The sequence below is a fragment of the Oreochromis niloticus genome, linkage group LG9, assembly GCF_001858045.2.
Source record: "Oreochromis niloticus isolate F11D_XX linkage group LG9, O_niloticus_UMD_NMBU, whole genome shotgun sequence".
Lineage (NCBI taxonomy): Eukaryota > Metazoa > Chordata > Actinopteri > Cichliformes > Cichlidae > Oreochromis > Oreochromis niloticus.
In genome coordinates this window covers 21,621,225-21,649,207 of record NC_031974.2, presented here as the reverse complement: position 1 = coordinate 21,649,207, position 27,983 = coordinate 21,621,225, and the positions used below count along the sequence as shown (strand labels likewise).

Sequence of the window (27,983 nt, the reverse complement as noted above, 5' to 3'; positions counted from 1 at the left end):
AGCGTCGTCTGTCTCGACCAGGTTGAAGCCGTCTGACAGGTGATTCACGGCTGCTCCTTCAGAATATAAACTAGCGTCTCATTCTCACAATAAAACAATGACATGTGATTACTTTGGAATTCTTTCCTTTGTTTGGAATTCTGGTGACAGAGGAGAAACGAGTCTCGAGACATCCTCTGGATCAGTTCGTTTGAGAAAAAGGGGCTGCTGGGCATCAAATCACTAAAAGGCACTGAGTATCTAATGGCTCAGTAAATGTTATAACCTGTACGTGAAGCATGTGACCAGGTCGCTTTAGGCCACCTTAGCTTAGTGCAGTTTAATTCAGTGTAAACCAGAATTCTTATGATCATGGAGCCAGATCCTTGGAATAAAACACAGCAAACACCTGCCGTTCCTCTCTCTCACTGCGGCTTTCCATTTAACGTAGTCTCAGTTTTCTGCCTTAAAGGCCGCATGGTGCTGCTTTGTTGGTCACAAACGAAGCAGCAGTTCAGATCGCAGCAGAGGCTTTATTTCATACAAGTCTCATACTCCAGTAAAACACCCAGCCATTGGGTGTCACTGACATGTGACCTTACAGCGCAACAGACATGCGTTGGTGCATTAAAATCTAACAGTGTCATTATTATTATTTTGCAACGGGCATTTTGATGCATCCAAAGGAGCTGCTCTCGTATTTAAATTCAAAAACGTCCTTAAGCTTTGCACAAATTATTAGCAAAGACAAGTGGGGGATCACTCCATCCTCACACATGCAGGTGCAGGGCACCTGAGCCTTCACCTTTAAATAACTATAATGGTAACACGCCTTAAACTTAGTAATAACAACAATAGTGTTTCCTGCACAGCAACAAAAGGCCGTGATTTTTTTTTTCTGTTAGATTCCCGATCATTAAAGCGATCTCCCTCCTCCCTCACGTGGTCGGTCTTTGACCCATTATTTGCATACAGTTACTCTCTGTTCACACCTCCCACACACCTTGTATGCACAGTTGCAGGTCTCGGTGCACCTGCTCCTCTCTCCTATTCTCTCCTTCTCTCACACTTGAAGCGTCCTCCTCAATCGCAGTTCATCCCGAGCTTCGCTCTATTCAAGGCCCGTGTCCGAGCAGACATGCTCCGCGCTTTTGTCTTCTTTGCATTGCACTCCTTGTCCGCGCTGGCCTCCTCATCAGGTCAGCAGAGTTCGCCCTGGTTCATCGGATGCGTCGGCGCCAGCTCTTCCCTCGGATTTCACGGACCCACGGGTGCCGGTGCCCGTGACCTTGACCCGGTAGCCTGCTCTGCACACTGCTTGGATGAGGGGTGAGCTGGTGGGGAAAAGCTCAAAAAGCTTTCCGGGTCAGGGTGCATTACAGATGAAGATGAAATTTGGATGCTTGTCTGAAAGTGTTTGACAGTGGTGACAGTAACAGGTTAAAGTAATATTCAAATTTTTATAGCAACCTTTTATTATTGCACATTTGACCTATTATCTGTTGTGTGTAAAAGCACTTAAAAAACTCTCACAAATCTTAATATATTCTCATCCTGAAATAATTTAGGAGATTAAAAAAATATTTTAAAATTTATGAATACAATTTGTGAATAAATAATAATAAATTCTCAATAGCAAATCTCTAATACAAAAAAACAAACAAAGAATATATATGTATATATATTAAAAGTGTTGTTTTCAAGAAGATGTAACAGAATTTTAAAGCATCACATATTAGAGTACCAACACAAAGGCTTATTGGACATGTGACATGTGCTCTCAGTATGTAAAACACTAACCTTCACTGTGTTTTTTGTGGAAGGTATGGGGTTGCTGCATTGTCTTCACAGACCTGTTACTGTGGGAACCAGCTCAGTGGTTTGGTGTTTATAGAGTGTTTCAAGACATCTTCCAGTGAAGGGACAAAGGACGTGAAAGGAGGAAGTGAAAGACAAAGGTGAGGCAGCAGATTGCTTTCTTTTGCTTTTGATGTCTAACTATAGCTACCACTTCTCTTCTCTTTTTAACTTGTGTTGTCTTGTCATCACTAAAGTACATTTTAAAAGCTTAAAACAAGAAGCTTTTAGTCCTGGATAACTTCTTTTCTCTTCCAGTGCCTTGAACTTACCTCTTGGAAAAGCACAAGATGGAAGCATGGCACTCTACAGAACTGAAGGGCCATTTTTGCACAACATTAGTGTATTTACTTCTCCAGCGAGACTGGAGGCTGGGAAGACTTTTGTCATTGAAGTGAAAGGAAACCTCGCTGGACGTCCCAATCAGCCGTCAGGTCAGCTGCTGCAGTGTTTTATAACAATGAAGGTCTTTGAAATGCAACTCTTCACCCCCCCTGTGCTTTAATTAAGTTAGTCCCTGATTTGAAAAGGTTTATTACAACTAAGAGAATGCATGAATTATTAGTTTACACTATCAGGTATTATTTGTGTATCTGTATCTGAAATGGTTTTAATTTAATTTACTTTTATCCTACTTTGTATTTTCTCTGGTCTCACATAATGTAGAACTTGTAGTTTTGGCTTCTATAAATTGGACTTTTATTATTATATCATATTATTTCTTTATATAAGTTATTGCAAGTATTATTATTCATGTTTTTGCACAGAAAGAAGGGGTCTGTAAACTCAATATTTAAAATAATTTTTTCAGTCTTTTTTCCATTCTTAATTTTTTAATTTAGATTTAAATGTTTCCTTAAAAAATAATTAAACTTATCAAAATTTATTATATGTTTCAACAGAAACTGAACAAGCAGCATTTAACATATTTTTGTTGTTACAGTTGTATGGTGTGAAGTCATTACAAGTATCTAGTATGTGTTAAATTTTTGATATATATTGTACATTTGAACATAATATAATTTGAAGAATTTTAATGAAAATTACTTACAATGTAGTGCAAATAAATAGGTTTTTAAATTATTCTGATTTTTTTTCTTTTGTTGAGAAACCCAATTTCTCCAAATTTTGCTGGACAATACTTTATTCAGAACGTTAATAGACTGCACTGATGCTTGTTAATGAGTTTAAGTATGTAGGAGTATATACTAATAACCACTGGACATTTGTGTTGTATTTCCATGATTTGTAGAATTTTATGTACTTTATATCAAATCTTTTTTTTATCCTTTACATTAATATTTGTGTATTTCCAGGCATTCTGGGTCTTAGCAGCCAGGCCCTGTTCTATGTCACTGTGGAGTCTCTGGGGATGACCCTAAAGGTCAACGTGACGGATGATGGCTCCTTTACTGTGTCATCTGATTGGATTTTGAATGTAGCAGGCAAATACGAAATAAGTAAGTTCACCAGAGAACATTTCATGTTTTTGCTGATGATTTTTTCATCGGTTAATTACTCAAGAAAGGGACCATCTGTGAGTAATCCTGTCTGCTCTATTTGTATTTTTTGTCTTCTGTTTTCTTTTTAGACATCACTGTTCCCAACCCTCTCTCCACACTCTCCTCCACCCTCTACTTGTACATCTTGCCGCCCTCTCCAGGAAACCTAACGGTGTCTTTGCTCCACGGCTCTCTGGATCTCCCCTCCTGCATCCCCACGGTTCACTTGGACTCTGACGGTGTGACTGACGGTGTGGCTGCATATCGGGCCGATCCCGTCTCTCTGCAGGCGTTTGTGAGTGACGGATTAGCAGCTGAGTTCTGCTGGCGCTTTACTCACAGGGAAGAAGAAACGGCTTCCCTTTCACAGCCACCCTGTCTGAACAGCATGATGGTAAGTCATGCAACAATAACTTATAAATGAGTCTAAATTAATTAACTTGTCAGGTTTGGCTTTGAAAGCAAATAGCGGTTTGGGGATTTCTAATGGGAAATTGATTTATGTGTTTATTATGTTAAGATTATATATACAGTTTGGCCTGTTTGTGATTTTCCATCAAGAAAATATTAATATATAATATTATATATCTAAAACATATATAAGAAAGATGTTTTACTCACTTGAATTGTCAGCTTTTCAAAGAATTTTAACAGCTGTCCATGTTAGCTTTGAAAATGAAAGAAAAAAAACAACCCCAAAAAAGTAAAATAAATGAATATTCAAGATACATGATAAATTGTTTTTGTTGTTTTTGCCCTGTTTTTCATGTATTTTATGTATTTTTTATTTATTTTTTAAAAAACTTTTTCTTTAGATGAATACTCATCTGGTAAATCCAGTAACTCTTTTTTTTAAAACCAATTGCATCTAAAGTTTTCCAAAAGAATCATAATGTACAAAGAATAAACTAAAAATATTGGAAAAATGCAGCAAAGAAAAAAGCTCTTAATGAAACTTTTAATTAGGTTTTATTACTCGCTTCCTGATTATTTAGGAGTCACAGCTCAGTATGCTGAATGTGCAAAATGTGCACAATCCTCAAAATTACTGATTAGCATAACTACGTATTTGTGAGTCGTTACACAACTCTACGGTGACAGGAAAAGGAGCATAAGCAAACCTTGATGTGCTCATTAAAGCTCATCAAAGCTCATCAGAGCTTAGTTTGTTCATTAAGAGCCACTGGTGTGTTCAAAACCTAGATAAAGTAGAAGGTTATGTGTTCAAACAATATTTAAGCAGTAGCCAACACCATAAATCTGCTGGGTCTGCAGAAGGACTGAAAAAAATGCTGTAACACCAGTGAGCCAGAATGGCATACATACTTCTGATGCCGGAATGTCAGCTTTGCAAATAAGAATTCATGGAATTCCTCTTCTTGTTGGAGGAACGCAGTTTTCTGTAGGTGATCTGATTTTTTTAATCTCCAGCTCAACAGCAGGAACAGTTCATCTGAAATATCCCTCATCCTTCAATGTACTGTCATGTTTTTTAATCTGAAAACTTAACGCTTCTCATCATTTTCAGAAGTGGACCTTCGAATCAGAGGGAGTTCACGCAGTGTCAGTGAATGCATCATGCATCCATGGGTGGAAGCAGAAGACAATACATGTTGTGAGTTCTCAGCTTTCAGTCATTAAAAAATGCAACGGTTTTGTATGAATTATGCTAGTATTAATAAATTAAAGGTGCAAATAACTAAAACATTTTATAGTTCTCATTTTTAGAAAGGCTCAGTATGTTTAAAACTATAGCTGGGATTTTATAACCGAGGGAAATGAGAGATACAAGATTTTAAAAGCATTTATGCTCATTGTGTTCTTTCTTCGATGAGAAGAAAAATCAAATATGACCGGAGATATCCTTTAATCTCACATTGGTGTGTGTCTTTGTATGTGGTCGTGTGGTCTTGCAGGTGGTCTTATCTCCCGGCTGCTCTCACCTTAAAGGGATCTTGTGTGGGAATCATTTAACTACAGGTGAGATTGTTTCTGTGAGAGTTGCTCACCACCATGAAACACCTGCTTGTCCTCAGCCTCACACTAAATGTAGCCCCCACCTATGAGAGCGATCATGGCAGCATCACATATGCTTACAATCTCATTTGTTGGCCCGGCGGTACCCTCACACATCAAACCTTGATAACCTTCACACCTCTGACCACTCCAGCTGCAATTTGCACTCAATCCCCACTGCTGTAGGACAGTATCACCTCGCAGCATCAATCCTCTCCACCGCCATCGTTCATCAGTGGTGTCTCGAGGCCTGCTAGGAGTTCATGCATCCATACATTCAGAAGTCATCCATAGGAGGTCATGCCAGGCCAGGCACGTGGGGTCGCGAGTTATTCGGGTGTTATTTTCAATCACGTTGCTGTGATAAACAGGGCAACTGTGGAATGGGGATGTTTCTATCACAGGGCTTTAACCCAGACAGTCAGCTCTGTTTTCAAACACAGATCGGGGTCAAGATCCAGTTGGAGACCTGGAGTTAGATATTCAAAAGCATTAGGTTTTATTTTAGAGGTGCACCAAGGTCAAACGTGTCTGCCTCGCTGCTGGTGAGCTCATCACTGCTGTACAGGAAATGCAGCTACATGACAGGAGCACAGGAAGTGGTCACGGTTTAGCTTTTCAACCACACTAGGACGGTTGCATTCGAGCGTCAGGCTGAGAATCAAGTGTTTTACTTGAGGTGCGAGAGCGTGTACAAAGAACAGGAAGCTGTCACCACAAGTGAGACTAAATCTAAAACGGTAACCACCGAGGAGTCACAGCACTGATGGCAAATGTTTCTGTCATTTTTTGTTGTTGTTGTTATCTTTAATTAGTGTCATTATATTTGGTATGATTTATCTGTAATGACCATGTGTGTCTCTTATCCTTAGCTGTGAGGATTTTTGCAGCAAGGCAAGCATATCCAACAAATACAGATATAATCTTCCAAGCTGTGACTGACGTACCAGATCCAGTGGAGTTCGTCTGGCACTTTGGAGACTACACATCAGCCACAACTACCTCTAGGACCATCACTAGAAAATACCTAAAGCCTGGCAGGTAATAGCGAGACACGTGCAACATTTTTAAAATAAAATAATTGGAGATTTTTAAAATAAGCCAGAGCTTAAAAATTGTTCATCCACGGACAAGGTTTTATACATTTTGTTTTTCAAATCCTGACAGTTAAAAAAAAAAGTCAACAAAACTGTCACAAGGGTAAAACATGTGAAGTTGTTTTACATGCATAAATTTTAACTCGCAATCTAACAGTCACAACAGAAACTGGCAAACAACTAGCATCACCCAGCCTCTGTTGGTTGGTCCTTCTTGAGCCTTCTAACGCTAAGAAGAAGTTCTTCATCCCCACATTATTACGAGCACCAAGGAGGTTAAGTTTTTGGTAGCATTTGTGTGTCATTATGTCTTTAAACACGATAGCTCAAAAGGTTCTAAATAAAATATGATTAAATAAATCAAACACAATGTGAATTAAGCTAACCCCTCTCAAATCCCACCTTTCATCACCATAGGTATAATGTGTCTGTAACCATGTCACATGGTAAGATGGCCGTTACCTCCGACATGTTCCCGGTGGTAGTCCAGAGAACAGTGAAGCTCAACAAGCTGGTCCACCGGGCCTCAGTTTTGCAGAATCATACAGTGGTGTTCAGTTGCCAGGTAAATGTGGGGACTGACGTCAATTTCCTGTGGAGCTTTGGGGATGGAACAAGTCGGTCTGGACAGAGCACAGAACGGCACATCTTCCACAGGTGAGTCAGAGAGTTTAACAAGACTTTGGGCTTTCATACTCCTTGTAAACTCAAATCGAACTTTAAGTTTAGATTAAGTTAGGATTAGGATTCTCTAATTTTGTATTTTCCTTTTACAAACTTGTTAGTGTGTCTCACTATTGGTCTTTCAGATAAATATTAAAATCACATGTAACCTAACACAAGTGTGCTTACTAAACGTGTTTTTCCTCCTCAGAATGGGAGAGTTCAGAGTCGAAGTGACGGCATCTAACCTGGTCAGCTCTGCTTCCCTGAGCAGCCACATCTTTGTTGTGGACCAGCCTTGTCAGCCTCCACCTGTCAAAAACATGGGGCCTCTTAAACTGCAGGTAGCTCTTTGTCTAGACCCCACAAGTACACTATGGTGGAGCATAGTTAATAAAAGACAATACAACCTTCTCTTTGCCCTTAGGTACAAAGATATGAGGTTGTCCATCTGGGTGTGACGTACGAGACGGAAGTGGATTGTGATGTATCAAGAGGCCTGCGCTACTCCTGGACTTTATTTGACTCTGCAGGCCGGGCAGTGCCGCTGCGTCTCACAGACACACACAGGCAGACCCTCATAGTGCAGAGCCATCTCCTGCAGTACGACACTTATACGGCTACAGCCAGGGTGTGTAATAAAATGGAACAATTACAGTAATAATTACAGAAGAACTATTTAACGGCCGGTCTCTCCATTTCAAGTCGATATTTCTCTTGCTATACTATTATTACGAATGATCGAGGCTCGTGTTTCTCCTGCAGGTTCAGGTTGTCGGCAGTGTGGTGTACAGTAACTACAGCGTAAAGGTTCAGGTGATGCCAAGCCCTCCTGTGGCTTTCATCCAGGGTGGCACCAACATCTTCCTTAACAACAGGAACACCATAGTAACCCTGGATGGACAGGCATCTTACGACCCTGACTTCCCCACGAACCCACTCAGGTAGAAATTGAGCCGTGACACCTTTAATAGGCAACAAGCCAGAAGATGTTGCCTCAGTGAAGAAAAACGGATAAGAATGTTCACTTTCCTCACGTTTTAAATGTTTATGGAAGTGGTCGCTTTCCCATTCTCACTGCTACCTCAGCTGTAAGTTTAGTGTTCAGCTCAAGGTTTGCTGAGATTTTGCTTTTTAGGCCCTCCTCCTGACTGAGGGTATCTTACTCACTATTTAACTCCTGGATCAAAATTGAGTTTGTCCTATAGCGTGAGACTTTTCCTCTGCCTTGAGCAGTTCATGATGGGTGTGTTCCTGTTGCTGCAGCTGCTCACTTAGCTGCGCTCTCCAGATCCCCTCCTTCTGAAGCTGGTTAGTGAGCTGTGTCCACAGAAAGCTATTCTCTCTCGTCTCTGTGTTGCAGTTTGGGTGCCCAGAGTCTCATTTGTTTTTTCATAGTCCTTCGGGTGCACGTCTGGCCCACACAACATTTTCCAGTGGCATATCTGAGCTGTAATTGCCAAAAGTCGCCAAGATTGGGCTCAGCTCTAACTAAATAAATGGCAAAAATTGCCAATAAATATGTAAATATTATATTTTGGTGGATTTTCCTACATCTTAGTCATTTTTAGTTGTATTTGTTTCACCTTGAGAAGATTAATGTGTGTTTGGAAGTTAACAGAATTTCTGATTTTCTCTGTATAGCTACAGTTGGGCATGTAAACCAGTGAGCACCATCACCAGCTCCTGCTTCAACCAGCACATTCCCACTTCGTCACCGGTGCTCAAATTTCCCGCCAGCTTCTTAAAAACCAACTTTGACCAGTTCCAGTTCACGCTCACTGTGCAAAGCAGAGAGAGTTCAGCTTCATCAGAGACCTTCCTCACTGTAACATCAAACCTCATCGGGTGTGACCTCTTAATGAGTCTCCATTGAATCATATAACCGAACAGAATCAAATAGAAGTGTTTGATTAAAAGCAGCACCTTAATTCTTAAGTGACGTTTAACATGCGCCTAAATGCATCCGATCCAGGAAGCTGTCCATTTACTGCCCTGAGTGTCGGGGAGACCGTGTGAACTGGGATCAGTCTTTCTCTGTCAGTGCCGTGTGTGAAGACTGCCACATTCCTGCACAGCACATCCAGTACACCTGGAGTCTGTACCTGGTCAATGCTTCATCCAAGCCTTTCACAGAAGGTAAATTCAGTTCCACTTTGCAAGAAAATTCCCCCCAAAATTCCCCTAAAAATGGAAATTAAATTAAAAAAATAAAATCTTGTGTTCTATTCTAGTCCCGTTTTGCTACACAGTAGATCTCAGCACCATGTCTGCCATCATGGAAAGTCCTGCCACCTCTACTCTACACCCTCCTGTTACAAATGTGTCACAGAACACCCATACGAACCCTTATTTGTCTTCTTCACCCGTTACCGTGGCTACCTTTGAAACCAGAGATGGTGATGTGGACCTGGCTGATAGTGAGGCATCAACAAACAGGAGCGGAGACACAAAAGACAAAGCTGGTTTTTATATTAGCTGTATAAACAAATATATATATGACTTGGAGCATACCACTCTGTCATTAAATGTGACTTCTTTCCTCACCTCGCAGGTTTGTCAGAGTCTAGTCCACGTGTTCTCAACAACGATGGTGTCCTATATTCCGACTACTTGATCCAAGGGGACAGCAGTGAAATCCCGGTGGAGCCTGACTCCTCTGCCGACTGGGACTTTTCTTTTCCTCTTCTGGAGAGTGGCAATGCGGGTGGTCGACTAAGTGAGAAAATATGAGCTTTATCTAAAATCGCTATATAAGCTCAGTCTATTTAAGTTATATATAATTTGATGCTGTTAGCACAATTTAAACTGATTAAATTACAATAAAAATACAGTTTGTGAAAGAGTTTTACCAACCTGGAACCAACATGAAGAAAATTCCCATCATAAATAAATAACTTTTTCCAAATATAAAGAATATTTTTCAGTTATATGGGGCAATATTATGCTGCTTGACTGTTGTTATTATTATTGCACTAAAGCTGGTTCTGTTACAGATCCAGATTATGGTGCTCCCTTTCCAAACGCAGAGGAAGGAGACCCAGGGATGTCAGCAGGAAGACCCAGAGGTACAGTTCATATCTACGATCACTGTTTATTTCTTATCTGAGATGGTTGTTTACCGGTACTCACTCATGATCGTTCCCAGGTGAAGATGGTGAGAGCCTCAGCGCAGGAGACGTCTCGATGTTTGATATGGGATTACACGAAGATGAAGGGAGTAATCTAGTGGATTCTAAGCCTTTTGTGGCAATTCAGGCACCGACTTTGCTCGACTTACCTCGAAACCCTCTGAACAGAGGCCTCTTTGAGTCCTTTACTTACACAGGTACATTATGCAGAAAAATTCCTGCTTCTGTGCCACTGTGTCAGCATTTAGCCATCTTTTTTTCCCTTTTTAAAACTCTACAGGAATCTCCCGTTCTTTTCTCAAGATCAAGCCCTTCAGTCTGAGGCCCGGGAGCAGATACATGTTGGAGGTCACTGCCAGTAAGTTTGGGAATGGCTACATACAGACCAGCCCAGGCAAGAGTTATTAGAGATTTATAAAACAGGGTAATGGGACAAAATGCCAGAATCACAGACATATATTTTTGTTTACATTTACTGCAGTACTGTAACTTGAACATAAAAATGCCCACATTGCCTTTAAAGTCAGTCTCCGTCTGTTAATGATCCTCTCAATTGTTGTCTGATGAATTGAGAATCTCAGAGCAGGCGTCTGGGCCGGACTCAGCTGTTCTTAAAGACCAATCCTGTTCCGGAGGGCTTGGCGTGCCAAGTGCAGCCTGTCAGAGGACTCGAGTTACACACACACTTCAGCATCTTCTGCACCTCAGGGAGGGAGGTATTTCCCGTTGCATGCTTTTAACACTGTTTCTGCTTATTCGACCTTGCCTGCTGTGTTTGATGAAAGATTTTCAAAGTGCATTTTTATTATAAGACATTGCCACGCAGTGCTCAAAGTTCGGAGCTGTCTGCCAGTGATTGAAGTAAACCTCTTCAGGGCTCTTCTTGACTCCATAATTTTACTTGTTGATCACCCAAAATTTTTTGACCTTGGCCCTGGCATGTCAGTCTTCACAGAAATGTGTGTGTGTGTGTGTGTGTGTGTGTGTGTGTGTGTGTGTGTGTGCGCCAAAGGACTTACTGTATGAGTACAGCTTCAGTGTAGGAGACCGACTCCCCAGGACACTGTACCAGGGGAGAGACTTCCAATACTACTTCAGCCTTCCTTCAGGTGACCCCAGGGATGACTATAAAGGTAAACACACAAAGACACACTGAATCCTTATGGAGCATTAGCAGAATTATTATTTTTTTAATACTTCCTTATTTTTTGATTGCTCTTATTACTGTTGTCTCCGCAGTAACTATATACACAGAAATAAGAAGCAGCACGTATGGGTCAGCCACCAAACCCTGTCCTGTCACAGTACAAGTCCAACCAAGCTTCCTCAGAGACACCTCATCTTCCTCTTCCCATCATGATCCTGATCTTGAGCTGTAAGAACCCCCATGTGATCACATTATGATGATATGATATGCAGATTTCTCATGCTGTCTACTTAAGAGGGCCTGCTGGGGATTTAAACAGCACTGAGCTAAAGCACACTCAGGGATTTTATGCTGTCAGCCTAAAAGCTGCTGTTAAGAACGACTGTGTGTGTTAAACTACAAAGCATCATTCTGAGCAAGTCAACAATAATAGAGATTCTATAGAACATGCAAATCCTTACTTTCACCATCTCCAGGTCGGAGTCAGGTCTGAGGAACCTGTCGGCTGTGGTGCAGCTTGGGAACAGTGTGGAGATTCGTAACTACATCAGCCTCCTCACCAGCATCCTGAACAGACTCAGCCTGGAAACGGAGGCCAACACACATGCACAGAGGCACATGCGCACTGTGCTCATTCGCACCTTGTGTGAGCTTGAGAGCAGCGATCAGGTAAACACACCAACAGCACGAGTGATAAAACACAGCAATGTTCTTTTTTTGTTTTACACCTCTGGGAGGAAGGGCGGTAGCATTAAAATCAACTTTTGATCAAAGAAAAGAAAAATCAAGCATCTCACACTGAGGGGAAAGAGAAGCAAAGAGAAGAGAGCAAAAGACAACTAATAATCAATGCTAGTTTAAGCCTCTGAATGCAATACTGGTGTATACACAGGTGGAGAGTGAAAAGAGGTGAATGAAGAAGACACACCTAGTGAATAATAGGATGCCCACAGCAGTCTTAGTGTACTGCAGAATAACTAAGAGAGGGTTCAGGGTCACCTGATCTAGTCCTAAATATAAGCTTTATCAAAAAGAAAAGTTTGAAGCCAAATCTTAAAAGGAGAGAGGATGCCTGTGAGGATCTGTGTAAGTGTAGACTGTGACTCAGGAGGTAGAGCAGGTCATCTACTAATTGGAAGGTTGCTCCACTCTGCATGCCTATTATACTAACCCCAAATTGTGCTCCAGTGCATCCACTAAAGAGTGAATGTTTCTGGATGAAGTGTTTTTATGAATGAGGCATGTTGTATAAAGTGCTTGGAGTGCTGATGCAGAGCAAAAAAGTGCTGTATAAGAACCAGTCCATTTACTGTTAATCGTTCAGTTATGTTTCCATTCTAGGAATCAATGACAGACAATATTTGCATTCTGAACGACCTGCTACGAGTTACAAGTCAGGTGAGTGGTTGGACTCCCAAAACCAAACTGGGAGCTGGGTTGTAGATGCTAGATTGTTTCTCATACTTCCTTTATTCCTTTTAGGTGACAGTAGCGAGCGCCAAACGAGTAACAGCTCACATTCAGATGATCTCAGAGCAGTTTTCTACGTCTAGCGCTCCTCGTCGCTACCTTATAAACCAGAAGGTGCTCAATACAGCGCTCACCCTGCTTTCACACAGCCTTCGAGTGGTGACTACTTGCACCTTCACGCCTGACATTACACAAGAAGACTCAACTGCTGATGAAAACCTAAGAAATGATGAAAACACTCCAAACAGCACTGCAGTGAATTCATCCACCGGTGGCCACATCAAACAAGGAAGTTCAACTCCAGCAAAGCAAGCGGTGACGCTCGTAGCTGATATTCTGCAGGCTGCACCAGAGCTCATGCTGGTGAGACAAAACACAAAACTATTTCTCCACAGTTTTAGTTTTTTAATGAAATTCATCCTCCTTTTTTTATTTTCCAGAAGTACATTTTGTTTCATGAGACCAAGGAGCACAGAGTCAGCAGCAGCCTCATTAATTTGTATGCTGCATCCCAAAACAACAAATCCACAGTCATAAACAGTGGCTCAGTCAGGGTCCACATGCCTGCTTCTTTCATCCAGATTCTGTTTCTCCAGCATGGACCGTGTGTCCTCACTGTGCTCACTGAGCTTGCTCACAGTCCTTATACCTGGGCCAATCCTACACAGGTGAGACCGGCTCAGTAGTTGCACATACAGTGATTTAACATCTATACCATCAGTGAGACTTTTAACTCTAACCCTAACCCCTTTATAGGTTTTGTTTGTTTAACATAAACTTTTCTGCCAGTTATTTCATGGTTTAGCTTAACAGGGTTAAAGGTGAGACATCTCTCTTACTTATTCTTTGGATTTCCAGTTAAGTGGACCAGTGGTTGACCTGAGTTTGTACAAGTGCAACACAAGGAGAAGGATCCACATTTCCTCTCTCATTCAACCAATCAACACCGAGCTTCGTCACACACAAAGAAACGTGAGCTGCTGATTGTCCTTTTCTGTTCTTTGTGGAAAATGAGAGGTTCTTCATAATAAGATTTTTTTTAAAGAAATTCTTGAAATGTGCAGTGTTGTAGCTTTACTCCAACAACACAAGACTGCATTTCTGCTGCAGAAAAGCTCTTCATGGGAGTTCACCCTCCTGCGCAGCCGGGTCAACTACCACAGCTTCAACATTAACCAGGAACACTTGCTGCAGTCCATCCAGCTCACTCTAGTCTTCAGGCCCACGACCAAAAAGGCGTTTCCCCTCATGGTGCTCTTCAGGTATTATTACAGCACCATGTTATACTCAAACTCAGATAATAACAGAATAATTTGAATGAGTTTTGACTGAAAGGTGAGAATATGGCACATATCTAACTGTGAGTGTCCACTGTATCAGGATGTTTGAAAAGCCGACTCCTAGAATGCACCATCTGCACAAGATTTACAGATGGGAGAGCAACACCTCACGCATCACTCTGCCCTCATCCTACCTCAATGGTAAGACCATTTTCTGTTTCTGACTCTTCTGCCCTCCTGGTCTTTCCCTCTATTAAATTCTCTGTCCTTTTACAAAGTATTTTTAAGACTGATCATCTATTTGTGGAGTGAAAAATCTACCAAGAATCTCAGTTAAACTTAATAGAAATCAATTGATGCACGTTATATTTTAGTAAAGGCTATGATGGAAATGAGATCATGTGTTTTAGCTGAGTAGTATGAGTCAGTCAAGTCATCTTTCTAACATGTACGTGCTTTGAGTAAGTTCGCTGGGAAATATTGTAACAAATTCCCAAAACTTCCAGCTGCAGGTGTTGGTCACTTGGCACTGCTTAATGCTGATTTTGGTAAAGCACCCAGAGCCAATCACCTGACTGAAGAGATAAGCTACAGTCTGACAGTGGACAGCAGTCTGTGTTTGTCCTGGGACGGCCAGCAGGGGGCCTGGACACATCAGGGCTGCAGGACACAGCTAGCAGACACAGATTCAACTGTCAGATGCAGGTAAAGCATGCGAGTGTGTGTGTGAGGATATAAGAAAACAAACACACACTAGAGGACAAATCTGGATGCAGAGGTGATTAACATGCTTCTTTATATTTGCTGAATCCTAGCTGCCATCGGTTGAGACTGCTGACCGTGAAGCAGCAGCAGATCCAGAGCATCCACAGCACAGCAGATGTGGACCTGTTCCTAAGGTGACCGACTGAGACCAGAAAAATAACAAAAAACACTGATCTGCACCATATTTTTACATGCATTTTACCAAAACAAAGGAAAAAAAGAAAGAAACAGCAGGAGTTTTTGCTCATCGGGTTTGAAACATAATGAAAAGAAACAGGATTGCTAGATTTTTTTCTTTTATTTGTATTTTAAAATAAATCAACCTCTTGACCTGTTGAAGCTAATTTTCTTTTCCAAACAAAATGTAGATGAAAAATAGAAATATAACATTCTCTAAGGCATCTCTCCTTCTCTTTGCTTCTCTGAAACCTCAGCGCATCCACTGATCTGACAGTGCTGGGCATGCTGTTGCTGTTCGTGTGCCTGTACGTCACGGGGTTGGTGGCGTGTAAAAGAGCTGATGTTGTCGCCACGCAAAGTCAAAGGGTTCACTACCTGTCTGACAACTCTGCGTCCGATCCGTATCTCTACGCAGTTACAACCCACACGGGTCTCAGCTCTGCAGCCCGTATGAGTGCAAAGGCAAGGCTGTTTTTGGTTTCTTTAAAACTTATCAGCTCCTGTGGTATTTAGCTGTTCTCAAAATATGCTCCTCCTGGATCCTTATGGCCACTGTATTTGTGTATTTCATTTTTTGTTGTCTTCTTCCCATTTTCCCATTGTTTTCCACATACTATTCCCTGCATACAGAGCAGGTAAAGCAGATAAACTGTAACATTCCTCATTCTGCAGCACCTGATGCCTTTTGACATGCTTTATTAAATTATATGAATATTTTTCAGACACTAATTCAGAACATGTTATGGATTAGTATAAGAGAATTAATCACATAAAACAAAGTTTTTAAAAGTTTTGCTTCCCAGACTAATGTATAAAAAAAATATCTTTATATATTTACCAGGTGTACATATCACTGTATGGTGAAGATGGGTTCTCACAGACAAAAGAATTACAAGTCCCAGGATGCACTCTGTTCAGGAGAAACTCTAAAGACACCTTCATACTTAGGTAAAATCCTCAGTGATTTAGAAACAAGATTTTTTCCTTTGTGTTTGTGTTCAATATGTAAGAAAAAGGGAGATAAATCAGTGTAATGTTTCATTATCTCATTACCTCGTGCTATAATCTGTGTCTTCGCTCCCCCACAGTGCAGCAGAAAGCCTGGGCCCAGTGTGGGCGGTTCATATCTGGCATGACAACTCTGGACCTTCCCCTGATTGGTACCTTACACAGGTGGAAGTATCTGAGGTAATAAAAAAAACTATAACAAAAACTGTTTGTGAACACACCTTTTGATTGATGAGTGGACTCTTAAGGCGGTTTGACTTGTTATTCAGGTGCTCAGAGGGCACGTGGTGGGATGCTCTTGGCTGTTTGCTGCCCAGTGCTGGCTGGCTGCGAGCAAAGGCGATGGCCGAGTGGAGAGGATGCTGCGTGTTTGCACTCAGGGGATAAACTTTGCTCAGGTACAACACTCATGTTCACATAACAACTATTTTTGGCTTCTCCATTTGCACACAAGGCATCGTCACAGTGAGTTAATCTACACTAGACATAAAATTTAATGTAATATTTGCTGCTGTGTCACCCCAGGTCTCCCTCTGTGTAATTGCAGATGCTGCGTCTCAAGCTTTATGACTACTTGGCTGATTTCCATACGTGGGTATCCGTGTACAGCTGCCCCTCTCCCAGCTCCTTCACACATACTCAAAGACTAAGTGTGTGTCTGCTGCTGCTCTTGGGGTACGCATGTGTTGGTGCAGTAATCGCTGCACAAACGGATGATCAGGTAGGTTGAAAAAAGCCCTCAAAGTTGAAGATTTGGTGAGCAAGAGCTCTGAAATGCCTTACCTACAGCTCAATGATGCGTCTACTTATTTTGTGTTTGCAGCTGCTGTTTGTGTTGGGTTTTGTCGATGTGTCCGCTGGTGCTGTAACAAATGGGCTTGTAAGCGTGGTGGCTGTGCTGCCCGTAGCAACAGCGGTGTCTTTCCTGTTTCGACTGCGTGCGGTACAGCCGACGGGGTCACGAGTCCAACGTGCAAAAGGCAGAAAGACTGAAAAGGAATATTCTGAAGGTAAATTGGTTTTCTGTGGACCTCTTTTTGCATTTTGTTGTGTCCTTTCTTGAAATGTTCATTATTTTTTTATTTTATCATCTCCTCACAGACGCCCTCTCACTAAGTGACAGCACGTTTGACCGCCGCCTCTCCTGGAGCGGCCTCCAGCAGTGGGATGAATCCTGGATGCAGAAATACCAGGTTACACCTCAGAATAGTTTCTGTATTCCCTTCCTTTCCATTTCTCCTCATTTTCATTCTCACAGCTTCTAACATCACTGCCTGACCTTTCTTTTTCTGCTGTAGGACGCAGACCTGTCGGTTTCATACAGTAATGCTGATGAAGCACCCCACAAAAAGCAGTCTGAATTCCTTCCTGACAGCAGCACGTTTCATGAAACCCAAAGAGCTTGTCTGTCCAGGGCAAAAGATGAAGGTCAGAAAGAGAAAGATCGCCAAGGACGATGTTCACCAGACTCTTCCTCTGAGAGAAGAAGCTATTATGATGACATCGACAAACTGAGAGAAAGACCAACATGTCAGTGGTGTGTCTATTTGGCCTGGACTCTATGTCTGCTGTTGTCCCTCTCCTGCCTGGTGCTCTCTGCACTGCTGGGAATGAGGTAGTGAAAGTAATGTTCATTGTGAAAATGCGATGTCTGACGTTTTATCTGTTACAATATTATATCACGGGTGTCAGTGTCACGCTGTTGAAGCCTCTCTGTGCGTTTTGATGTGGTAGATTTAACAGTGGCAAGGTTCTGCTTTGGGTGCATTCTCTTTTCATCTCCCTGATGTCTTGCATCTTCATCATTCAGCCAGCTTTGGTAAAATAATACGTGCTTTTTATAATCAGCTACACACCTAAATAATGGCACAAACCTTAAATAAAAATATCATCTTGATGTTTTTCTTTTACAGATACTTGCAGTGGCCATGGCAGTCTCCTGTTGGCACAGAAAAACATCAGAATTTCATACTTTTTTCAAAACGAGGGAATTCAATATTGAGGCTTTGAAACTTTGGAGCCACAGAGGCATTAATGGAGCTGAAGAGCAGCTTACTGAGTCTGCTTTTCCCCACAAACGACGCTCACACCTTAAAAAGGTAATAATCAGACACTCATAGAGTTTAATATTGTTCTGTTTTTTTCCTTCTGCAATGTGAACTCGGTTATTTATGGTTCACAGCTGCTGGGAGCTCGACGGCGAGCTCGGTACCTGGGTCTTGTACGGCCTCCGACTCTGGCAGAGCTGAGGAAAACTCATAGGAGGAAAAGAAGAGAGGCTCTTATTCATAAAACCCTGAGGTGTGCTTTTGTGAATGCGTGCGCACCCGTCTATATGTGATGTAAGACTTTTAAGTGCTTTTCCTTCTCATGCAGGGATTTGTCTCTCAGTGTCGCCATGCTTTCCCTGATGATGTGTATAACCTATGACAGCTCATTCAGGGACCATTACCAGCTCAACAGAGCTGTCAGAAGACACTTTGTGAGGTAGCACCCGCGCACTCTTGCTGTGTAGCTCACTGACATTCACACTTACTTCTAAAGCAGAGAAAAATCAGATGTTATCTTTTATTAGGAACCATGATAATTCATTTATGTCGATACAAAAGCATGTGGACTGGTGGAACTGGTCACAGACAGCTCTGATAGAGTCACTGTATGAGCACACATCACCCAAAACAGAGGTAAGCTATGACTTTAAGCTCCAAAGGGACTTAAAACTCCAGGTTGGTGAAGAAAACTCTGACCACGTGTTCATGTCTCTTTGATCCTTCAAAATTAAGATTAGTCATAAAGTCAAACCAAAGCGCCACATCTTGACATTCTGATGTCATTCAGCAGCCACATATTGTGATTGGAGAGCCAATCCTGCAGAAGATTGAAATATCTGACACTTCTCCAGCTGAGGTTTGTGACCAAAGATGAACTGATAGAAAGATAGATGGAATGAGTATATTTCATATTTTCTTACATTAAGGAATGCATGACTTCCTGCACTTATAAGTACTCACAATTAGTTAAGAAAAATGCTGTACTTTACATTTGTTAAACTTGTAATGGCACTGTAAAATCTGGATTTCTAGATTCTGTCTGTGTACTTTAGTTGTGTTTCTTGCCTCACAATTTCCAGGTACCCATTATGACTTCAACAACGCTATGCGGTCGCCTTAGTTGTTACTCAGGACCAAGCGCTACAGTTGGCTTAGGCCACACAAAGTGAGAGATCCATGATGGAAACTGTTGATTAACTCACCTTTTTTTGCTTCCAAGTAATGATCACACCAGCAGTTCTGCTCCTCTCCTGCAGGTCTGATTCTGCATCAAAACTGAAGCTTCTGCGTTCAGCTGGCTGGTTGGACGGACGGACGGTGGGCCTGAAGGTTCAATTCACCTTGTACAGCCCCGCACCGAACTTGTTCACCAGTATGACGCTGCTCGCTGAGCAGAGCCCCACCGGTGTCCTGCTGCCCTCTGTGGAAGTCCATTCAGTCAGAGTACATCACACTCCTACTGCCTGGGACTATGCTGTTATAGTCTGCAAGGTAAAATGCTACACTAACTTTTAGACTGAGTCTGAAAAGATGCTACAGATTAAAGTTTACAACACATTTGAATACATTTTTTTCTCCTTCCTCCCCTCTCACCAGCTTCTCTTCCTCTTCTTGTCTCTCATACAAATCTCATGCCAAGTGTCCAGTATGGGACAGCAAGGGCTGATTGGATACTGGACAACACCTTGCAGCTGGGTGGAAGTAAGTCTGCCCGAGACAAAATAATCATTCCAGCATAAATATTTGTAAGACTTTAGAAACCAGGCACACACACCAGCTCTCAGTCAGACACACACTAATCCAAACAAATCACGACGACCTCACTGGAAGGATAAAGTAACCTGTGGCTGTTTGACTAACAACCCTGACAAGCAAAACACACAGAAATATCATCTGAAGGTCAAATTATCCATGAAGCACAGTGAACACAGCTTTCTCCCTCTTTCTGTCTTTTGCAGGTCGGTGTGCCCACAGCGGCACTTGTGCACTATGTGTGTCACATTTATCACTCCACTGTTATCATGAGCGTTGCAGAGCTGCTGGAGAGAAACAACGATGTTGACGTTCGCCTCCTGGCTTCCTGGGAACAAGTGAGAGAAATTTACAGCACCTTCTCTGGGAAAATAAAGAATAAACCCTTTGAGGCGATCATTATGAGTGGCTTGTTTGCACTGTAGTTAGAGTACATTTTAAGAATGCAGAGATCTGTTTGCCTCTACAGTTTCTTCGTACTCTGCGTGGCATTATGCTCTTCCTTCTCACCATCAAGTGTGTGGCTGTGCTGAGGGTGAACAGGACCTTTGCCACCTCTGCTACACTCCTTGCCCGCTTACTCTCAAGTCTTTTATGGCCAATGGTAAACACTTTATAACTCTCCTTAGGAAAGGTCTTCACTCCAAGCACTGTAATAGTACTTGCTGCAAAATAAAGCAGTCAACATTTATTGCACCTACATCGGTGATATTTGATATATTTTGTACTTCATGCAAAGTGTTCTTGCCGAAATGACTAGAAATTGGAGTTTTACTGAAACACAGAGAAATGTGCATCTTCTCCTGTGCTAGATTTCAGGTGTGATCCTGCTGATTGCATCGTCCTGCTTGGGTCATCTGCTGCACATTCAAAGCTCCTGGGCAGTCAGCCCTTTTCACGTCCTCCTGAGGACTCTGCCCTGCATCCTTTACCGGGGACTCGGAGCCACCAGCAATAACAGAGGCCTCCTCCAGTCTGACTGCGATGTATTTACCTGTGGATTTCTGTATCTGTCTGCTGTGGTGTGGACAGCAGTGGTACATGTTTCCTATATTATTACTTTTTTGTTTATGTGGTTGGTTGCTTTGTTTTGTTTTGGGGGTTTTTTGTAAAAAGGTTGATTTCTGTGATAGACAACACCTTATCTGAGATCACCTCATTGTTCTGTAAGAATCGTGCCTTTCTTGTAGGTGATTGGTGTGATGTCCTCACTGGTTAGAAGTGCCAGAAGATCTCACAGCAGGAGGAATTTGATCACCATTGCAGAATTGGCAAACTACATCAGACTGAGCGTCTCGGAGCTGACTGCTGGGCAACATGAAGAAGCACGAAATGATAACCATACAGAGGGGAGGGTAAGTAACAGTTTAAAAAAAAATGAAGAAGAAATACAGAACAGTTAGCTTGCTTTATGTAGTTAGATATAGCTTGAATTTAAAAACACTCAGACTGTGGTCAGTAACTCTTATTTTTTCCCAGAAATGTGCCAGTTGACTAAATTATTTTGATTCCTTCCAATATAGAAATAGACTTTTCCCTTTTTTCAGGCCTATTATCTCAAGGAATGCGAAAGTTTAGTGGACGAATTGTTGTTCAGACTCAACGCCCTCTCTGACAGCCTGCACCATAAAGCCCATCGTTACAGGGAGGACAGTCCTGTCATCTCCCCCACACCAGAGCCCTCCAACATGGACTCACAGGTGAATCAGTCTATATATGTGCCATACAAATAAACTTTGATTGTTTAAAGTCACACAATGTGTTTTTTAAGGAGTAAAACCAACATCGTTGAAACTCTTCTATTAGGGCTCAGCAAGGTCACAGATAATTGTGAATGGCACACATTCAGATGACCAATGTTTGTTAAATCTGGGAGGAACCCCAACTGTGTCTCAAATGTTCAGGTAAGAGAAAGGGACAAGGCTCCACCCAGTTTGTAGGTATTATTTTTAAGCAGGTATTAAAGGTGAATAATGTAATCATGTGACTAACTATAACACTTCTAGGTCCCAGGCTAACAAGGACATCCTGCAGCAGAGGGGTCAGACTGGATGTAACCCCTCCTCCAACTTTGTTGTGGCATCTGATGATGGTTTAAAGAGTAAAAACTGCCCAGAGTCAGCAGGCAAAAGTCAGATCGCCTATACAGGTTCACCACAAGATGTTGTGGTGAATGTTCTGGTCCATGAAGAGCCTAGGAGAGCAGTCCCAGATAAACACTAGAGTCCTCATGGAGATAGCAAATCATGAATTCATTGTTCACTCTTATATTTGTTCCATTGTAAAGGCGTGTGGAATAGTACAGCATGATATATGCACAGCAAACCTTCTACTTCTTTTCTTCTTGGTATCGAGGTTGTGGGTAAAAGCCATGATTAAAATGTTTGAAGCAACAAATCTGCTTCAAGGTACATTAACGTTATTTTTACCCCAAAATGTAGTAGCATAACTTTTTTAAAACTTGTTAGCACAAAAGTTTGGAACCCATCCATCCATCCATCCATCCATCCATCTATTTGGAGACAGTGGCAGTGACAAAGCTTTTTACTACACAGACTCTGGAAGTTTTTCACTCTGAGCCTGAGATCTGCGAACTCAGTGGTCTCTTTCTACAAACAGTTAAAAACTCATCTTTTTAGACTTGTGTTTGGTTAACTTCTCTTTTTTCTCTTTTTTATGTTTGTGATGTCTTGAAATGTGCTGTACGAATAAAAGTTTTGCTTTCTTACAAAAATACAGGAGGTTAAGCTGGAAGTGACAGAGCTTAACATGGTCAGATTTTCATTGGGAATGACCAGAATAGACATGACTAGAAATGAGTGCATCAGAGGGACAGATCAGGTTGAGCAGTTTGGACAGCTTGGACATGCGTGGAGGAGGAATAGAGGACAAAGGATTCTGAAGATAGAGGTGACAGGCAGGAGGAAAGAGGAAGACCAAAGAGTAGTGCTGTTCAATACTCCAGATTTTGGTATCGATCAATACCAAGTAAACACAGGGCCAGTACTGCCTATGTCAATACCAATACTCTTAACATATAAAAGCAGTGTATGCAGGAAAGAGCAGTGTGTCACAATTTATGTGATAAATGAATAAGAATTTGCAAATTCTTAACATATTTTAACAGCAAAATCCCAAACAACAAAACACACCTTTTAGCATTTCATGTATTTTGAAACTGTGGTTTTTGGAGACCTGAAATGGGTTGTTTAAATTTGTGTACAGACTGAATAAAATAGACAAGACAAGCAACACAAAAAGGTTCGGACATTTTTCATAGTGCATGTTTAAGGTATACTTGTTCATTTCAAAAAAAAAAAAAAAAAAAAAAAACACCCAACAATGACAATTCATTGGGTTGCATACTGAACTCAGAGGATAGAAACAAAGTATCAATGCTGTTGACTTAATATCACTCCAGTATAAATGCCAGATTTCAGCAGTGTTGATATTTGGTATGGGCATTTGGAACATTTATGGAAGTAGGGAAGGAAGCCATGCAGAGGGTTGGTGTGACAAGGGAGGGTGAGGTGCATAGAGGTAGATGGTCTGCTGTGGCATCCCCTAAAGGGAACTGTCGAAAGAAAAAGAAATGGGGTTGGAACAGTAAGCTATGAAAATGACCCTTATGGGTTTCTGTTGTCTTCAACAGAGGAAGCTGTAAACATTTAAAGACAGATCACCAGGCCTTCTCCTCCCTCCTGTTTAATGAATCATTTCCTCCCTAAATCCTCTAAACATCAGGCTAAAAATAGTCCTGTGCAGTGACTATTAATTATTTGTGTACCATATATATTAAAGGTACTGTTAACACTCATTTAAAACATAAAAAACACTTTTAAAACGGTGAAACTAAACAAACAAACACTTTGAAAAACTTTGCCGTGAGCCAGAAAACAGTAAATAAAAGCATCCAATAGTATGTGTCAACGTTTCAGCCTAAGGAATTGAGTGGCGACGTGTGATTGGAGGACAGTCGATGATGGCGTCCAATCACGACGTGGCAAGTCAGACAAGTTCCAGTGCAGGGGAGGAGGAGGGGGTCGTGGACTGTGTGCTTTCTGAAGGGCTAGTTTGTAGGAAAGGTGTGCTAAAGATTGGTGGAGCCACACATCAGTATTGATCCGGGCGGCTGGTCTGTGCAGCCCGCAGTGTTTTTGATGACATTCATCAGCCTTTTTTATTAGCTAAGTTAATTAGCCGGCTACTCGGGAGCGAGCAGCAACAGAACGTAAGGGTTGGCGAGGGGCCGTATTATCTGTGGACACAATGAAGAAGCTTGCTCTGCTGCTAATTGTGCTGCTTGGCGTTGCACATTTCGCGACTATCAGCAGATGTGAAGAGGGTGAGTGTGGGCATTTGTACAACCCTGCAGCTGAACTATTTATTGAAGTAGGAAGGTCGGTTTATTGTGTTAAAATTAACGAGCTAATTAGTGTAGTTGTGTTAGCTTGCCAGCTAACAGGACCGCTAATGTCAACACACTTGAATAAATGCACTTTAGGGTCTTCACTGAATGCACGCAAGAAATGAATCCAGGCTGTGGTGGATCTGACACGGACTGAAATCAGTGTGTTCTCTGTTTGCCTTCTTATTTGGTGTTTAGATGTTGCAGAAAGCAAAGAGGAGACTGATGAAGAGGACAGTGACGATGAAGAGGATGATGAAGACGACGATACAGAGGTGAAAGAAGAGAACGGGGTGCTGGTGCTCACCGACAACAACTTCGACACCTTCATAGAGGGCAAAGACACGGTCTTGGTGGAGTTTTACGCTCCATGGTAAGTTGGATGTGCCTAACTACTCAAATCCTTATGAGTCTGAGTGAGTTGGAGAAACAGAAGAAGCTCTGATTGTTTTCAAACTGTAACCAGTAAGCCATGCAAACTTAACAGCGTGCCTCTTCCTATCTACATCCTGTTGCATTATCTGTGTCCCTTTGTTTTTGGTATACTTTAGGTGTGGTCACTGCAAGCAGTTTGCCCCAGAATATGAAAAAATTGCCCAGACGCTCAAAGAGAATGACCCTCCTATACCTGTGGCCAAAGTGGATGCGACAGCGGCCAGTGGTCTGGGGAGCAGGTTCGATGTGTCTGGGTATCCCACCATCAAGATCCTTAAAAACGGGGAGCCTGTGGACTATGACGGAGAGCGGACAGAGAAGGGTAAGAGTGGTTCGTCCAGTCTGAGCATCATTTTGTTAAACAAATGAACCACCGGCATGGCTAATTTTGTCCATTTCCTGCAGCCATTGTGGAGCGTGTTAAAGAGGTGGCTCAACCGGATTGGAAGCCCCCTCCTGAAGCCACACTGGTGCTGACCAAGGACAACTTTGATAACACTGTAAATAACGCAGACATCATCCTGGTGGAGTTCTACGCCCCATGGTGAGTCGGTTATGAAGTACTGGTTAGATGCCATAAACTGTAGATGGTCTCTGAGGGGGGGAAAGTAATAAACTAATTATCACCTCCAGGTGTGGACACTGTAAGCGTCTGGCTCCAGAGTACGAGAAGGCGGCCAAGGAACTGAGCCAGCGCACGCCTCCCATCCCTCTGGCCAAGGTGGACGCCACAGTGGAAAGCGAGCTCGCCTCACGCTTTGGGGTCACCGGCTATCCCACTCTGAAGATCTTCAGGAAGGGCAAGGTGTTTGACTACAATGGACCCAGAGAAAAATATGGTAGGTCACCAAATGTGTCATATGTATACTGCGGTTTGGCACAGCATGTACATTTGGCTTCTTTTCATCCTCTAACAAAGCTGATCCATGTCTTCCACCTTCTCGTAGGCATTGTTGACTACATGAGTGAGCAGGCTGGGCCTCCCTCCAAGCAGGTACAGGCAGCAAAACAGATCCAGGAGCTCATCAAAGATGGTGATGATGCTGTCATAGTTGGAGTGTTTTCCAGCGAGCAGGACACAGCCTATGACATCTACATTGAGGCTTGTAAGTAATTCCATTAAAAATGGCGTACAGTTCTTTTGTTTTTTTTTCCCCCCCGCCTCAGGGTTTTGATATCACTCATCTTCAGTTCTCTGGAGGAGTTTGGGATTTGCATATGTATTAACTGTATTCACTGCTGTTTGGCTTGCAGGTAACTCGCTAAGGGAGGACTTCACTTTCCGTCACTCCTTCAGTGCCGAAGTGGCCAAACTGCTCAAAGTTTCTCCCGGTCACGTTGTCATTGTCCAGCCTGAAAAATTCCGCTCCAAGCACGAGCCATCGTCTCACACATTCGCAGTCAAGGTGGAGTCTTTTACTTCCAACAGATTGTTGTGACTGATTTGAATTTTGTTTCAGTGTGTATGAAACTCATCAGCATTGCAAATGGCTGTGCTTTCGTTCAGTCACCGTTGGTGCATAAATGCATTGCATAGCAGCAGCTGTCGTTTTGATTATTGCATTACTCTGATCTGCAAATGTCAGCAGTGCTGCGTTGGGGGGGAAAAAAACATTTGACATCAACACGTTCTTCTTCATAACACAGGACTCGACGGCGGTGTCTGACGTGCAAGAGTTCTTCAAAAAACATGTAATTCCTCTTGTGGGACACAGAAAACCAAGCAACGATGCTAAGCGCTACACAAAAAGACCCCTGGTGGTTGTGTATTATGGCGTCGACTTCAGCTTTGACTACAGAAAAGGTGAGTAGGGTGGAGGAGTCATCTGTTTACACCTGCAACTACTGTAAATAGGAGCAACCCTCATGTGGGAGGAGTTCTGTGCTGTAACACACCGCCTTGTCTCCTTTCACTTTCAGCTACACAGTTCTGGAGGGGCAAGGTGCTCGATGTAGCCAAAGACTTCCCAGAGTATACGTTTGCTATCGCTGATGAGGAGGATTATGCGGAAGAGCTGAAGGGCCTGGGCCTGAGTGAGAGCGGAGAGGAAGTGAATGTGGGAATTCTGGCAGATGGAGGCAAAAAATATGCGATGGAGCCCGAGGAGTTTGACTCGGAAGTGCTGAGAGATTTTGTCGTGGCTTTTAAGAAAGGCAAGTGCTAAAAATCTGGAGTTTTTTGCATGAAGGACTTTCACTTGTTCGTTTAGAGTTTGTAGTGACAGATGTGTCGTCTTCTCACTAAAATTCTAAATTTTGTCCACAGGAAAGCTTAAACCCATCATCAAGTCCCAGCCAGTGCCAAAGAACAACAAAGGACCTGTTAAGGTGGTTGTAGGAAAGACTTTTGACGATATCGTCATGGATACCCAGAAGGACGTCCTGATCGAGTTTTACGCCCCCTGGTGTGGCCACTGCAAGAAACTAGAGCCTGATTATTTGGCTCTGGGCAAAAAGTACAAGGGTGAGAAAAACCTGGTGATTGCCAAGATGGACACCACAGCCAACGACGTACCCAACGACAGCTACAAAGTGGAAGGCTTCCCCACGATATATTTCTCCCCAAGCAACAAGAAGCAGAGCCCCATCAAATTCGAAGGTGGAGACAGAACAGTAGAAGGGCTCAGTAAGTTCTTGGAAGAGCACGCCACAAAGCTATCACAGAAGAGAGACGAACTTTGAAACTTCCTTGGAGAAGTAGCAAAGAACTCTTACCGTGCTTGTGCAGAGTCTCAGAGGACGCTGATAAAAACCTCTGGGAAGGTGAAGGGAATGCAGTGGATAATTAAACAAAAAAAAAAATGGTGTTACTGAATTGCTGCGATCGTTACGTCTCAATCATCCTTTTAGTTTCTGTTCATTCCGAGATTCAGGTTTCTTCTGTTTCTGAAAGCATGTAAGCACTGTTCAAGAATAATCGTTTTTAAATAAAACTGAAAATGCTGGCACATTTGCAGGCCAGTGCTGAGAAGTGGCTCTTTGTGTTTTTTAATGGATACAAGTCATGCCAGAGAATGTGTTGCAAATATAAGAGCAGGCACAGCACGCAATTTGAGAAAACAAGTGTTTAGTTTTAATTACATTTAAGAACAATTAAAACAATTAGTAATACAGTTGGCTACATTCTGAGACATGTGAACAGCCCAGAGAGTACGCCTCAACATGGCAGGGTGCAAAACAGCTGTTAGTTAATCAAGTAATCCCTTACAGTGAACTGGCAGGGGAGGGATGCACCTGCAGCA

At 42.3% G+C, this 27,983-nt stretch overlaps 2 protein-coding genes across 2 annotated transcripts; both read left to right on the top strand.

The window, feature by feature from the left end:
- Window positions 1-23,222, top strand: pkd1l1 (polycystin 1 like 1, transient receptor potential channel interacting). The gene is made up of 55 exons (XM_025910340.1): window positions 1-1,308; window positions 1,803-1,937; window positions 2,095-2,270; window positions 3,153-3,296; window positions 3,428-3,732; window positions 4,867-4,953; window positions 5,255-5,318; window positions 6,227-6,395; window positions 6,869-7,108; window positions 7,326-7,458; window positions 7,542-7,745; window positions 7,880-8,058; window positions 8,759-8,962; window positions 9,090-9,253; window positions 9,349-9,534; window positions 9,669-9,833; window positions 10,111-10,182; window positions 10,263-10,442; window positions 10,526-10,603; window positions 10,819-10,961; window positions 11,258-11,378; window positions 11,485-11,620; window positions 11,869-12,061; window positions 12,734-12,790; window positions 12,875-13,225; window positions 13,303-13,530; window positions 13,721-13,834; window positions 13,973-14,124; window positions 14,243-14,343; window positions 14,649-14,847; window positions 14,958-15,041; window positions 15,342-15,549; window positions 15,929-16,035; window positions 16,176-16,275; window positions 16,365-16,493; window positions 16,643-16,816; window positions 16,919-17,105; window positions 17,197-17,288; window positions 17,394-17,710; window positions 17,830-17,914; window positions 18,009-18,194; window positions 18,278-18,396; window positions 18,472-18,582; window positions 18,671-18,779; window positions 18,934-19,002; window positions 19,226-19,311; window positions 19,403-19,637; window positions 19,743-19,847; window positions 20,105-20,236; window positions 20,368-20,502; window positions 20,711-20,935; window positions 21,089-21,253; window positions 21,446-21,598; window positions 21,705-21,802; window positions 21,905-23,222. The coding sequence occupies exons 1-55, from the start codon at window positions 800-802 to the stop codon at window positions 22,119-22,121; spliced, it is 8,817 nt and encodes a 2,938-aa protein (XP_025766125.1). The 5' UTR covers window positions 1-799; the 3' UTR covers window positions 22,122-23,222.
- Window positions 23,223-23,918: 696 nt separating this feature from the next.
- Window positions 23,919-27,712, top strand: pdia4 (protein disulfide isomerase family A, member 4). The gene is made up of 10 exons (XM_003443497.5): window positions 23,919-24,243; window positions 24,505-24,679; window positions 24,858-25,063; window positions 25,147-25,285; window positions 25,375-25,580; window positions 25,689-25,847; window positions 25,996-26,147; window positions 26,389-26,545; window positions 26,662-26,895; window positions 27,008-27,712. The coding sequence occupies exons 1-10, from the start codon at window positions 24,168-24,170 to the stop codon at window positions 27,421-27,423; spliced, it is 1,920 nt and encodes a 639-aa protein (XP_003443545.1). The 5' UTR covers window positions 23,919-24,167; the 3' UTR covers window positions 27,424-27,712.
- Window positions 27,713-27,983: the final 271 nt, after the last annotated feature.